This window comes from Papilio polytes, unplaced genomic scaffold (assembly GCF_000836215.1).
Source record: "Papilio polytes unplaced genomic scaffold, Ppol_1.0 DF823868.1, whole genome shotgun sequence".
NCBI lineage: Eukaryota > Metazoa > Arthropoda > Insecta > Lepidoptera > Papilionidae > Papilio > Papilio polytes.
This window is the reverse complement of record NW_013525336.1, coordinates 1,038,588-1,053,251: the sequence shown is the minus strand read 5'-3', so window position 1 is coordinate 1,053,251 and position 14,664 is coordinate 1,038,588. Positions and strand designations below refer to the sequence as shown.

The 14,664-nt window shown below is 35.9% G+C and overlaps 2 protein-coding genes across 2 annotated transcripts; both read right to left on the bottom strand.

Moving 5' to 3' along the window:
• On the bottom strand, positions 1-1,743 carry LOC106103111. The gene has a single exon (XM_013282778.1). It carries the CDS (start codon positions 1,651-1,653, stop codon positions 760-762), a length of 894 nt encoding a protein of 297 aa, XP_013138232.1. The 5' UTR covers positions 1,654-1,743; the 3' UTR covers positions 1-759.
• Positions 1,744-3,972: 2,229 nt separating this feature from the next.
• Positions 3,973-14,532, bottom strand: LOC106103157 (exportin-4-like). The gene is made up of 15 exons (XM_013282833.1): positions 14,347-14,532; positions 13,495-13,773; positions 12,599-13,426; positions 12,138-12,304; positions 11,740-11,907; positions 11,505-11,611; positions 10,944-11,106; positions 9,947-10,106; positions 8,873-9,042; positions 8,290-8,420; positions 7,385-7,536; positions 6,766-6,935; positions 5,999-6,098; positions 5,395-5,577; positions 3,973-4,922 (listed from the first exon to the last, which is right to left on the bottom strand). The coding sequence occupies exons 1-15, from the start codon at positions 14,395-14,397 to the stop codon at positions 4,449-4,451; spliced, it is 3,303 nt and encodes a 1,100-aa protein (XP_013138287.1). The 5' UTR covers positions 14,398-14,532; the 3' UTR covers positions 3,973-4,448.
• Between the last annotated feature and the right edge of the window lie 132 nt (positions 14,533-14,664).

Genomic DNA, 14,664 nt, shown 5'->3' with positions numbered 1-14,664 from the left:
ATACAGATGGCGCTTTTCTTCGTGTTACCCAATTTTAGGCCGAAGATTGGTCTCTATTTCAGTATGTTACAAAGTACTCTGTGGAATAATGACATCTGGCAAAGGGGGCATGACGTAAATGTCCGTGATTCAGTGTTGCACTGCTACTATGGTAGGATACTGATTTTCTACTTAACAATAAATATTAAAAACAGATCTATACACACCAGGCCAATGGAATCATCCTACTGTACAGGCATAGTGTAAACCAGCCATTACACTGCACTAGAGCCATGTTATTAAAATGCCCATGTTTGATTTGTAAGTAAACAATACTTTTACATGATTTTTATATAGCACATAAAGTTAAGTCTTTATTGCTTGCTTGTTCTGTCTTACATAATACTGGATAAAACTCTATGTAATTGGTGAGACAGTTAATAAAAACAATACAAATTTAGTATATAAATAATTAATTTATGCAATAAATATCAATATAAAAACAAAGATACCAAATCAGCCTTTCAAGTACTAATACAATTTTACACTTGTACAACAGACATAGAAACTCTAATAATGAAGATAAAATGCATGAAACGGGAATGTTGTTTAAAAGGCAACATAAAAATATGATATAAAAAATGCTGAATGATATTGGACTAAAACACTACTTACCCCTCATATAAGCATTAGTTACAACCAAGCCAGTGATTAGGATATATACATTGTTTCTATGACAGTTACAAAATGTAATAATATATAAACCTTTTGTTTATAAAACTAATCAAAATCCTTGCCACTAAATTGATGATAGCTGTGTAACTGACCATCATAAGGAAGCGCCCTTCGACTCACTTTAACAGGTGTATTAGGCTTAAACAGCATTGCTAAAAGTATATAAAACCCACCAACAATTTTGCCAAAAAAGTCCAAAATACCTAAGAACATAGGAGTGGAGTTTTTAACAAATATAGAAATTTCTCTTATTAATGCTAATATGAAGTTACCAAGAAAACTAACAAAGGTTGTACTACCTGTGACAATTGCAATAGCAAATGCAATTAAAAATGTGAAAAACTCCTTGACATTTGTTATTGATAAGGCCCTTTTAATACTGGTAAGCAAATCATTGTAAGATTCTTTTAATGATACTACACTGTTATCTAGAATGTTCTCTGAGCTTTCAACATTTTTCTTTACCGATCCCGTGAGAATCGGTTCCATCTCCAGATAAGCATCAGAAATATGCCTTATGCATTTTAATGTCAGAATAACTTCGTTTTCTCTAAACCTGACACTTTTAATTTGAAACCAAAAAGCCCCCAGAGGTTGATCATCAATCTCCGTCCAAATACAAACGCCACTGGAGATTCCAATTTTTTCTGCAAATGTAACTCCAATCCAAAGTCCATTGGAAAATATGCTTCTCAATTTGGCTTCCGCTTCTAATAAATCTCGTTTCAATTCGGTTTCGGCAGGACTCAACAGTACAATATCGCGGTAGCAGCTAAGTTGATTGTTTAATCTCCTTTCTAAGTAACGACCAAGGAAAATACGAGATTTTAATAAATCTTTAACGTACTTCTTGACCGCTACAACTTCGGGATCCTCATCACAGCCTATTTTTGATGACGCAGCTGATGTATTTAAAAGACTTCGCCCTTCGCACATCATTTTAAATTTAGTTATTGACTAAATACAAAACACACACTCTGTATAAAATGTAAAATAAAATATTATGACATTATCGTAATGTGTCATTTAAACTTCATTTTTGATATTGACAAAAAGAATAAATGTTGCTAGATAGGTTATAATTAGCACCTACCAAAAAACTATTCCACCAAAGTTCCTGTAGCTGTAGTGTTTTATGTCACAAAAACGAGCGCTTTTAGTGGGACCTAAGCACAAGCTGTGACCTATTCATTCATATCGTCGTCTTATGCCAAATCCTAGTGGCATTTAGCGGCAACAAAAGGCCCACTTCAAACTTGGACAGTTTTACAGGCCAGTCATAGATTGTATGGACTCAATTATCTAGGTTAAGTTTTTAATTAAATATTAACAGTTATTTTTTTATGAACTGTGCCACTGGTGGCTATCGGGATGTAGGGATGCAGGGTCGAGGGTCATTCCCGTAAGCGTGTTTTCTTTACAACCATAAAATATAATTCTTGTTATAAAGGCAAATGAAACAGCTGTATTTATACGTAAAAATTTGTACAATTTATTAAACTTAAATGATACAGAGAAATGTAATAATCTACCATAGAGGTAGTAAATTGTGATCTTAATATTTACAAAATTCCTATCTATAGATGTTTTAAATGTCGACAACTACAAGCTTGACAATCATAATACTCTATTTCAAACGAACGCATAAAATAATCGGCACTTTTTATAGAAGATTGCATTACAACTATTTATATTTTTTATCGAAAATGTAATGGAAATTGACAGAAAATTAATTCATATCTAATTATATGGATGTCGAAAATAGTTATGGTAATTATCAATTAATTATAAACAGTAGCAAAAATATTTTGAAATAAACGTCTTTAAGCAATTATTTAAAAATTTTGTTGCCATTTTAACTAAATATTGTAACAGAAATTAATGTGACAATAAATACTAATAGTTTAAGTAATTATTTAAGAATGACTGTTAACAAAACAATTTTAACAGGAAGTAAAAGATTCCTTGCAAATAATTTCTGATTTCTATAAATGGATAGGTATTTTGCTAGAAAATGGCAACTTTTGCTTTGTTCCGAATTTCGAATCACTACCGTCAGCATCAAAATGACGAAAATCAAAGGCACAATTAAGTGGTATTTTGTGCCCATTTGCTCCTTATAGCCTATCCATTTATTAAAATCAGACATAACAGACTAGAGAGGAATGCAATGCAAAGGCTTGTCTTACTATTTTCCTTGTTGGAACAGCGAGTGGTTAAATTATACCGTATTTCGTAGTTTCATTACCACCGATTTCAAAATATTTTTTTCACATTGTACTAACACACTATCTTCGGACTTAGGTTACAAGTTATGGTGAATTTTCATTCACATTTCATTTATTTTTCAATACAATGGAGAAATGTAATTCATAAAGATATAATTAATACTTAAAGAACAAAGAGAAACTATATACTCTCGAACAAATCAACATTATAATTTAGAAATATATATTTAAATATTCAAAATAACTAGCCTTGTAAAATACATAAAGAATTGACATAATATTTAGTAACGACTAATGTACGCTTTGCACTTATTTGTTTAGAAAATATGTTACTTAAACTGTAATTAAGAAATGGTGTTTTACTTATTAGCATAAGAATTTATTTACGCAGTAGAATATAGAGAAAATTACTCTAATAAATTTTACAATACGAGAATACTTTCTCAGAGAGACGGACTTAAAACCTGCAATAAATATGAATAAGTGCTAAATACATTATAAGATTATATTTTAACGATTTCCAGTACTTTGCAATTACAAATGATACATGGAGAAATTCTTCAATACTGTGGAACATTAAATCTACTTTTTCACGGGATTATCATTGAAAAATACGTAAATCTTATTTAAGCTATTGCTACAAATAATGCATTTGTGTTGTATTATTGCAACACAGAGGGCATTGGAGTAACGAAGCGGGCTTTGTATATCTGCCAAATGAAATTGAATCTAGTATTTGTAAAAAAATGTAAATTGCTTCATGAAAATTTTTGCATTTCTTATAAAAAATAATTATTAGAGTAATACAGTACTATTGTATTTTAGGATATTCAAAGAGTATTTATGGGTCACTTGCAACATTTGAATGCCCTTTAAATTACAAATCAATCTGCGGCTAAACAAATACCACAAAGATTTTTTACGAAATTTAATTTGAATCGTTTATTAGAAGCAAATAAAGGATAATTATCCTTAACAGTATTTTATTCAATTATGTTTTTAAAGGTAAACATTTTCAAGTTTAATTTCTACATAAAATTGATATTTTTGTTTATCGAATTAAAAATGAGATATCGTTGATTTAGAGATTCGCCTTAAGGCGTCTATTTAGGCCAAAACAGTATCAAAATTGAGAATCTATTCAAGAAAACTACAAAAAGCTTATTTTTTAATTCTCCATCAATGGAACGTCACACAGCCCAAAGGAGGGATTTTAAATTCCCTTAAAAAAATCCCCATTCTCATATTTAACTATCAATTTTACTCGATCAATTATATTCATAAAATTTGCAATAGCAAGCCACATATTTGTGGTTAAAGAATTTTTTTTTCTACATAATTGTCAAAGCCTGAATCATTTGAAAACGGCATAATATTTTAAATATTTGTACGACATATAGAAGTGACTTTGAAGAGTCAAAGGTCACATCGTACAAGGTCATGTCAAACATTTATCGATGTTAACATCGATTATACTTGGGTATATCGATTTCTACTCATAGCAACTTACTTGACGATGAGGAATCCATGCACACTCGACAGGAACTTATCGAAATTATCCTGGAATCTTATCTTGTGTGGTCTATAACCGTCAAAGAGAACTCCATTAGTTAGCAACCTGAAGGCATCTTCCAATCTCGGTACATTAGTTGGATCGTTAGCTGCAAACGCGTCTATCACTTGTCTTGCTAAACCTTCTAGAAGAGACGGTCTTACACACGTTAAAGAGTAAATCGCAGCACCGGCCGCCGGAATAGAATCTGGTGGTATTTCCATTTTTAATATTAACATTAGTAATAATTGAGCCAAGCTTAATAATGCGACTGAATATCTGTTGTCCTCGCCCATAGTCTGCGCCCTGTTGGACAGACCGACTATAGTCTCGCAGCAGAGTGTGGACACGTCGCTGGAGACTGCGGTCAGACCGATGCGCAGAGCAGCGATCACCATGTTGAAATCTTGTATCGGTAGATTTGTTAACTGAAAAACAAAACAATATATGTTAATAAAATACTACATCGCTGGTTGTACTATTAATTAAAGAAACCTTAAAACCTTCCTTTTGTCACATTTCTCCAAAGTTCTAGTACACCAACCACCTATTATATTGGTAACAGCAATCGCAGTATATTTTTGAATAATTCTTTTTTTAATAAATAGCCCTATATCAAAGAGATGCTTTAGGCTTTATATTTTCACGCTAATTTAGAGTGCATGAATTAAAAAAAATGTCATTCGGGAAAGAGAAAAAACTACAAGCCAATAGCAGCAACGAAGCAATATTGCCATGGTAACAGTAATAATTAGGCAACATTAATAATTAGAACATTTTAAGATCGTACTTTAAAAGTCATGTATGCGCAAATAGGAACGTTTTAATGTAGTCTGCACTAAGCAATCGTTGTTTCACTCTTCCACATGCTATCAGTTCTCCGCTATGCTATCCTAGTACCTCATCAGCCTGCTCCAGGTCTCTGAGCAGTCGGAAGGCGGAGTGCGCGAGGGTGGGCAGCGCCAGCAGCGCCGGCGTCACCAGCGGCAGCAGCAGGCGCAGGCCGCGCGCGCACCCGCCACCCCCCGCGCCTCCCGCACCACACGACAGCCACCGCACTAGCTGCATCAGCGCTATGATGTCCTGATACACAACAAACATCACCATCAACCATCATCATCACCTCCTTTCACACTGTAGGGTCTCCAGATAAATCTATCATCCGTCATCACTTGGACTGCGAGAATCCATTCGTCATTTAATAGTTGATATATTTATAAATCGACATCCTAAAAGTTTCATTTTAACCAGTGAGGGGCAACAGCACGGTAAAGTGACCATTTTTATAATTTTGGTTTTGTTATCAAGATGGGACAATTTCGATGAAGTTGGGAATTTTTCACTTACTGGTAACTATAAAACTAGTAGCCCCCTGTCAATGACAAAAAATGCTTTAAGGTCCTTGTAGGTCTATACTGTCTATTATGTGTCTTATTTATCAACGAAGAATGACAATATATTTTCGGAGATTCCAATAGTGAAAATTACTAGAATAAGGACGTACATCGTAAGCTTCCTCTTCTACATCTTGAGGTATGCTCGAAATCTTGCCAGAGTTCCATCGAGCGTAAACTTCGAAGGTCGTGTGACATATATCGACGAATCTGTAACAAAATTTAAGTAAAATCATGACATCTATATCTATATACAAATACTAATATAATAAAACGTAAAAAGTAATAATTCTTTCTTTAATATAGATGCCCTACTATAGGCAATATATTTTCACGCTATTTAGTTTTAGGGGTCAATAATTTGAGTAAAATATATATGTGAGAAAGTGACACAAACTGCAAGCCAAGCAGCAAAAAAGTAAGATTATGGCAAAATATTGCTATCCAATGTCAAAGGCCTTCGTTATTATTTATTGCATTTGAATTTTAACATTTGCAATTGAAAAACAAATGTAAACAATAAAACAAAGCTTTTATAATATGCGAATGAAACCTCACGGGAATAGGTATTTTTGAACATTTTCTTAATAAAATGTATACTTGAGGCAGGTTTAGGCTATATATTCACGCTATTTAATTTAAGGGGTAGATTAATTAGAAAAAAATACTGCATAAAATGGGGAATCATGCTAACAAAGTTTGCGGGCAACAGCTCGTATTCAATGGCAGACACAGGGGGGAGAGTCATGACCCCCCTTGAGCTGGTCGGTCAATATATGTACATATTTTGTCAAGCTCTTGTCTTGACTACGACTATGTGATCCCCCCTAGCGACGAAGCTGGATCCGCCCTTGCTCGTAATAACATAAATGTTTACTTATTAACGGTGTCCTGGTTTTGGCAGTGCATGGCGTGCTTGGCGGACTTGGCGAGCAGGTTGAGCGCCGGCAGCACCACGGCCGCGTAGTTGTGGTACTTGAACACCACGCCCGGCACCTTCTCCAGCGCGCTCAGCACCATGCGCACCTGCTCGTCCATGCTCGACATCTGCTAACACGTACACGGTGGTGCTAAACGGACGGAACACAAGCTAGGAGGTAGAAGAGAGTGAGAGAGAGAGAGAGATACATACATACATAGATATATATATGCGAGGTTACATATACATGAGAGGTTATCTACGCCTTTGATCCGTTAAAACTACCCAGTATATTTAATTATTACTATTTAAACAGACAGTATTTTTTTTAATAATGAAATTTAATCTTTACTAGGTTGAGAACTTCATTTTTTATTTTTCTTTCGTGAAAACCTTAACAATTTTCGCGATCAAAAGTAGCCTTTGTTTCTTCAAGACTATCCACTACACCTTTGACAAATTTCATCGAGATCCGTTCAGCGGGTTAGGTTAGGTTAGGTTACATTTATTATTACAAAGCTACGTCATCAGTGAATAGCATAGAGGAAGTCGCGACAGCTAGTACAATAAACGTCACCTCCAGCATGCCCTCCGCGATGCCGCAGTAGCAGTCGAGGGTGTCAGCGAGCGCGGCGCGCAGCGGCTCCGTGTCCTGCTCCGCGCCCAGCAGCGCCTCCAGCCGCTGCTGCAGCGCCGCCGTGCTCGCCACCAGGCAGCTGCGGCCCGCGCCTGCGCATACACCCTCATCATCCTTATCCTGCTCCCGTAGTGGCGCAACAGGTTTGAAAGTAGTAGAGCCCGCTTTAACATCTTTGCACGAATGGGCCGGCTCGCCCGGTGTAATACCACGACCACACAGATAACAGGCGTGAAGTGGAAGCAATTCCGCGTTTCGTCTGATAAGTGTGGTGCCGGAGGCCTAATTTAGTCCCTTTCCCTTTCCACCCTTTTCTTTAGAGCAAAGGATGGGAAGGAAAAGTGGATTTGACGGTGGAGGAGACGCATAGGAAGGAGAATTTTCCTCTTTGTGCGTCTCTTCCGTCAATTAAGAGTTGGCAACGCAACTTCAATTGCGGTTGTTTATGGGCAGCGGTAGCTTTTCATTTCAGTGGATTCAGGTGGCCGCTTGCTCGTTTGCCACCTTATATTATATAAAAAAAAAGTTTTCCTCCACACAACTCTATCATACGACATCTGTCATCTCTCCCTTTTTGATCATGTCACCTTTTACGCAAAACATCCATCTCTTTCTACCTTTACCTCTACCTATACCCTCTACAGCATTTATCATATCTATACTAATATAATAAAACACACAACTTCGTGGCGCAGGATTTCAGCAATACACAGCATATTTATGAAATATTAGCTTTCGCCCTCGACTCCGTCCGCGCGGATTAAAAAAAAAGGAAGTAGCTTATGTGTTTTTTCAGACTATCCTCTATTAGTAGTGCAATATTGCTTAAAACATTACAAGTTTACCTTCAGTATATGATGCAAGTCGGGCAAACACCTTATGCAGTTCTTTCCTGAGAGAGCCCGGCAGATTGTTCCCGGACACTTCCCACGCCACCAACGCTACGAACTCCTCGCAGTTCGCTAGCTGATTACGACTGTAAAAGCATATAATTATGGGATTATTGTAAAAGTCACATATAACGATATACAGTACAAAAATAAATACTGTTTTATAAAAACCTTTTTAAGGTAACAAGGCTATTGTAACAAAAAAAAATTATTACTATCTAACACAAGTAGAATATTACAATTGAAATATTGCCATGAAAAGTGAATTAATCTGCCGCCAATATTTGTTTAGATCAATACAAATATGTTGGTGGCTCGGAACATCGGCAGAGTAACGTCCTGAAACCCGTCCTGAAAGAAGAACGTCCTGGCTTAAAAACCTACGCCAGGGGAATGGAAAGAGCACCCGTTCACTTTTCAGAGCCGCGGCGTCAAGAACGAAAGTCGCCCTAATGATCGCCGAACTTCGGAAGATGGCACTTTAAGAAGATAATAGTGTACTATACATTTGAATGTGTGTGGTAGATGAGTAACTAACTTGGGGTAGGCATACGCGAGGTGCGCCAGCAGCTGCACGGCGTGGCGCGCGGCGGCGGGCTGCGCGGCCAGGTGGCGCAGCACGACGCGCGCGCGCCCCGCCAGCCGCCGCACCGCCCACGACGCGCACTCGCTCTCGTGTCGGAACGCGCACTCTATCACTGACGACATCTGTAACGTCACTCAAATTGTCTACCCGGCCGTCCACATACTTCTTTTTACATAAGGTGGCGAATCGGCCAAACTGACAAAGCGACCGCTGCGCTGTAGGCAACGCATTCGCAATAGCGATTTCCTTGCCTACCCTTAAGTGACGGAGAAGACACACATAAGAGGACGTTTCCCTATGCATCTCTACGTCAAATCTATGTTCCCTTCCCATCCTTTTCTTATAAGAAAAAGGGTGGGAAGGAAAAGGGACTAAAGTTGGGCCTCTAGCACCACACTTATCAGGCGAAACGCGAAATTGCTCCTACTTCACGAATGTTCTGTGTGGTCGTCGTATTACAACGGGCGAGCCGGCCCATTCGTACGATGTTAAAGCGGGCTCTACCACTGTTCTTCTACCCTACACTTAGTGATAGAACCCGCTTTAACATCGCACGAAAGCACTGACGCTTGGTACAACACCACGACTACACACGACATGAAGTGGCAATTCAGTGAGCAGTCTGATGAGTGTGGTGCCTGAGGCCTAATTAAAAACCCCTATCCCTTACCACCCTTTGTGAAAGTGGATTTGATTGCGGAGGAGACACAGGGAGGGAAAATATACTCTTTATGTGCGTCTCCTCCTCCATCGATTAAATTAAGCGGTCGCTTCGCCATTTTGGCGAATTCAGATGGTCGCTTGCTCGTTTGCCACGCCGTGTTTGTATGGGAAATCGGACTAGCCCCAATAAAACACGGAAAACTCTTCAATATTAATCAATTATCCCTCAGTGAAACATAATTTTTTTATAGTGAAAAAACTTAATCAGCCCAGTAGTTTTCGCGTTATTTCAATATATTCTAAAATCCAAAAATACATATCTTTCCTCTTTATAATATAAGTAATAGATATTTATTTACGTACTTCAGTGTAGTCGGCGGGGTCCAGCATTAAGTATGAATTGGCCCACACTTTGAGCAGCCAAGAAACGGTCGCGGAAAGTTCCGGACTCAGGACGCCGCCGAAGCCGGCTTCCAGCGCCGCGCACTCCCATTCATTTATACGTATGATTAAACCAATTAATCTGTAAATTAAATATTTAAAATATAAAATAAAATTATTTAATTGTCTTTTGGGTTATTCAATTAATCAAGTTGTAATTATTTACTAGCTATTGCTCGCGACTTCGTCCGCGTGATTCAAATACTAATAAAAACAGCTTATGTTAGTGATAACGTAACTTTTATTTCAACACATACAAAAGTTATAGAGGGTCTATGTTGTAGAAGTTTTGGGCTCTGATGGGAAGGGCACATATTATTTTTTTAAGTTATAGACGTTTTTAAGTTACCGTGGTTTGAGTTATTAGGTTCTACTGTATTAGTATAGAAAACATTAAAACTTTTTAAACATAGTCCAAAAAAGTAGCCTTACATTTTTCTAACATCAAAAAGTAGCTACAAAGCAAGTCTTCGATTTTTTTTTCTTATCAATTTATCAATGACCTTCAAGCAACAATTAGCATTTTAAATTCGCACAACAATTGATGTACGATCTCTTACACGCAGGAAAACATGTTAAAGGTCAAAAGAGACGGTCTATTACTAAAATAAGAAATAACGTTCACAGAAAACATATACTAGCTTTCACCCGCGACTTCTGCGTGAAATAAAATAAAGTAATTATCATGTGTTATTCCAGACTGTCCTCTACATTTATGCCGAATTCTAATAAAAATCCATCCAAACTTTCACATTTATAATATTAATAAGAAGTAAGAAATGAGATACTAAAAATTAAGATATGAAGTAAAATAGCATATACCTGCTTAGATTTAAAAAATCCAATATTGAGTCTATCAGTATACAATATGACACAGTAAGATTATAAACTGACTTATTCACTGACGGTGTATTCTTACTTGATAATGGGGTCGATGTTCTCATGCGCGGTGGTCTCGCCTACCAAGTATCGCAGTGAAGCATCCACGTTGGCATTCTCCCTGATGCTGTACCTCATCAGCTCCAATGGCACATTCGCCTCCGTGCGCGCCTCACCAGATCCATCAGTCGATAGGAAATGTCCTAAATAATATTTATTCTAAAATATATAAGACCATAAAAATCCTGGCCTGGGGATGTCAATTTCTAATATCCCCAAAGGAATCACTCAGGTTTTCTTGGTCCAGAAAGACTGACAATGACTACCACAGATTTCTTCCCCTTGAATAAATGTAAAATAATTAGCAAATTTTAAATCCCTCTAGCACTTAAACTTTGCAACTCTGGATAAAGGAAAGTTGAGTCAAATTACATTTTCGACCAAGGAATCTATGTTAGTCCATTGTACACATCTTTCCTGGACATCCTGTATATTGCTTTGTATGTCTTTAAAAGTACACACCTTAACGACATTTGATAACAAAGATGGATTTAATGACACTAGATAAGTTAAAACCTCAACTTTTAAAATAATTGCTTACCAATTATCATTAAAATCCAATGCAAATCTTCAAACAGCATCGACAATTGATTTGCTCCAGAAACCAGTACCTTGCCAGTATGCATTAATTGCAGTTGACTTTCCAACCTATAATAAAAAATAACACCTGTATTGCACTGCAATTACAGTGAAACACAGTGATAGTGCACGATATTCAATTTACATGGGAAGGAAATTTAATTCCGTGACTATAAACACCAATTCGTAGCATTTACCTTTTGCTTCTATCTTGCAATAAAGTGAAGAGTAAATGACAGCAATGTGCAGGTGCCTTACGAGCCATCGCACCTATTGTCATTAACACTTCATTATGTAACTGTCTATCATCTTCTTCTATATCATCCTTTACATCTTCATCACAGCCATCCTTAGCTTCAAGTCCCCTATAATGAATGTTTAACTTTAGACCCGACTTCCACTAGCACAACTAGTCGGTTAATATGTAAACGTAATTTATGTTATTTCAAATGAATGAATGCTTCTGTCATAGAAATAGTAATCAGTAAGCCATTAGGGCTTTGCGGAAAAGATTTTCTTAGAAGCTTTTTTAGTGTATGTTTAAAATATAATGTCTTTTTCTCTGTGTTACATTTTTATAGACAAAAATCCTTACCTGGTACCATCGGGAGGAGCTAATCTGCATTGGAGATATGTGTTGAACACTTCTATGCATGGATTTTGTAATGTTTCAGTTGTGTATCCATCAACATCATGCACCAAAGAACTCCAAGTGTGCAAGAATTTGTTCAATGCTTCTCTTAATACTGTGTCTTCATTCAACTAAAGTAAAAAAACATGTTACATTAAAAATATGAGTCCTATATAGAAAAATGTAACACAAAATTTTTAACTTGACAACATTGTTTTATAAATTAGCTTGATAAATATTAATTTCTGTTTAGTAACTTTAAAAAGAACTGCATTGATTTTGGTTGTCTATAGTATGTTCATGTTTGATATGTAATTAAAGATTGTTTAAAGTTTTCTCTTTAAAAAATTGCGTTCGAAACGTACGACAGTTTACGTAGGAGCCACGACATATTTTTCTTACTTAGTTATTCAAGTTGTACTTACTCCTTCTTCTATTATTGAACCTCTTATACAATGGCATGTATAAGTTGTCAAGTACTGAAGAAAATCAGGAGGCGTCCCAGCTATCAAGGTAGGTGTAAAAAACTGTATCAATCTGCGATATATCTCTGATATACCGAGCATTTCCCTGTGATTCGGCTGAATGAATGATAACATTCGGAGAAAATTGTTCACGTAATGCTCCAGGTACTGCTGTTTTAAATTACTGGCCGACACTACTACGCCACTTAAGCTCGCCAATTGCACTAAACAAGTCAGTGAAGGATTAGCTAGGTCAGGATTTGAGCGAACATATATATGTAGCTCAAAGAACAATGCAATCAATTCTGGTTTCATTATAGTGTCCCGCCAGTTCATACTTAACCTCAATGCAGGTGCTGTCTCGCTTTCGTAGATAGCTTCAAATGCACCAATCAATCGTTTTGACAGTAAAGGTGATACATGACTCCAGCATAGTATAGTTTCTATGATAGTAATCAATTGCTTGGTTAGCATTGCTTGGTCACCTTCAGGTGGATGACCTGAGCGTATGATTTGTTCCAATACTCCAATCGTGAAGCGAAATATACGCTTCAAATTCAATGTTTCAAATGATTTCTTCAAACGGAAATGCACTTCCCATATTAACCCAACATCTGCCGTTTTAACTGTGATTGCAAATTCTTGCATTATAGCCAATATCAAGGAACATGCTAGCCTCTGTTGACTAATAGGTGGGCTTACAATTATTTTCTCTAATTCAGCCAATAAAGCTTTCCTTTCTCTACCTCCATCATCAACACTACCTCTTTTGATGATTATGGCTATAGTCTGAAAAAAAAAAGAAATTTTTTGAGATTTAGTTAGATTTATTTTCAGGCAATTGATTATAAGCTTACCTGTAGTAATCTCTCTTTCACAAATGCAGGATTTTCTTTTCGCAGTAAATAATTTAATAAATACTCTCTTATTGATGAAGTATCCTCTTTAGATAATAAACTCCATTCCCTTATCAGGCCTGCTTTTATCAGACCAGCAGCTTCAAAGAGCACATATTCCGATGATGACTTCTCGAGAATCTCGCGGCACAGTTGATAAGGATTTTTTGTTGTGCGAAATTCTAAAAAGACACTTTCTGCTTGATGGCGTTGTTCTGGTGACACCAGGTTTGGTGGTGCCTAAAAAATCACATTGAAATAATTTCATTTATTTTGCTTTATTGTTTGGTTAGTGCAATGAAATAATTGCAAATAAGACTATGGAAAATTAACCACTGAATTAATAAATTACACCATGCTAAATTCAAGACTTTGTTTACAAGGTTCTGATATTTTTGTTCTGATATTTTTTGAATAGGGTTAAATCTATATGAATCACATTTATTAACATAGATGTAATGTAATTTGCAAAAGCCTTTTGTTCATAACATATATATTTAATACTATAAAGTTAATGACAACATAAATAAATTCTAATTTCAGCATAAAAATGTATATTCAAGATTTCAAAATACGAAGTTAAACATAAAGAACTTCGCTTTAAAGTTCAAATTTATTACAGTATTATTTATTTTACACTTATTTATTTACAACATAATAAAAAATAATCTGAAAATGGTTTTGTTTTTTTTTTACTTTTAAGTGAATATCAATAAAAGAGAGTTGTGGTCAAATAGACTAGAGTTTTATTTGTTAATCAAAGCATTTTCTGATCTTAACAGTATTCATTTATTTTATAAAAATATTTCTTACCATCAATATTTGTGCCGCTGACTCCAAGGTTTGGATGGCAGAGTCACTCATTTTGATTAATACAAATTTATTGACAGGAAGGATAATTATAATTTAAACTCTCTTATACCAAATCATATCGTAAATCAAAACATTTAGATATTCAGACATCGCAAAATTACAATTTACGACATTTACAAAAAGAAAATAATGGTTCACAAAAGGAGAATACAGATAAATAACTGTATAGATTACACAAAATTGGTACAATAAAATCAAAACTTTCTTCGTGCTCTCTTTATTTACCAATTTTAACAGAATGTTAAAATATTCGAGATT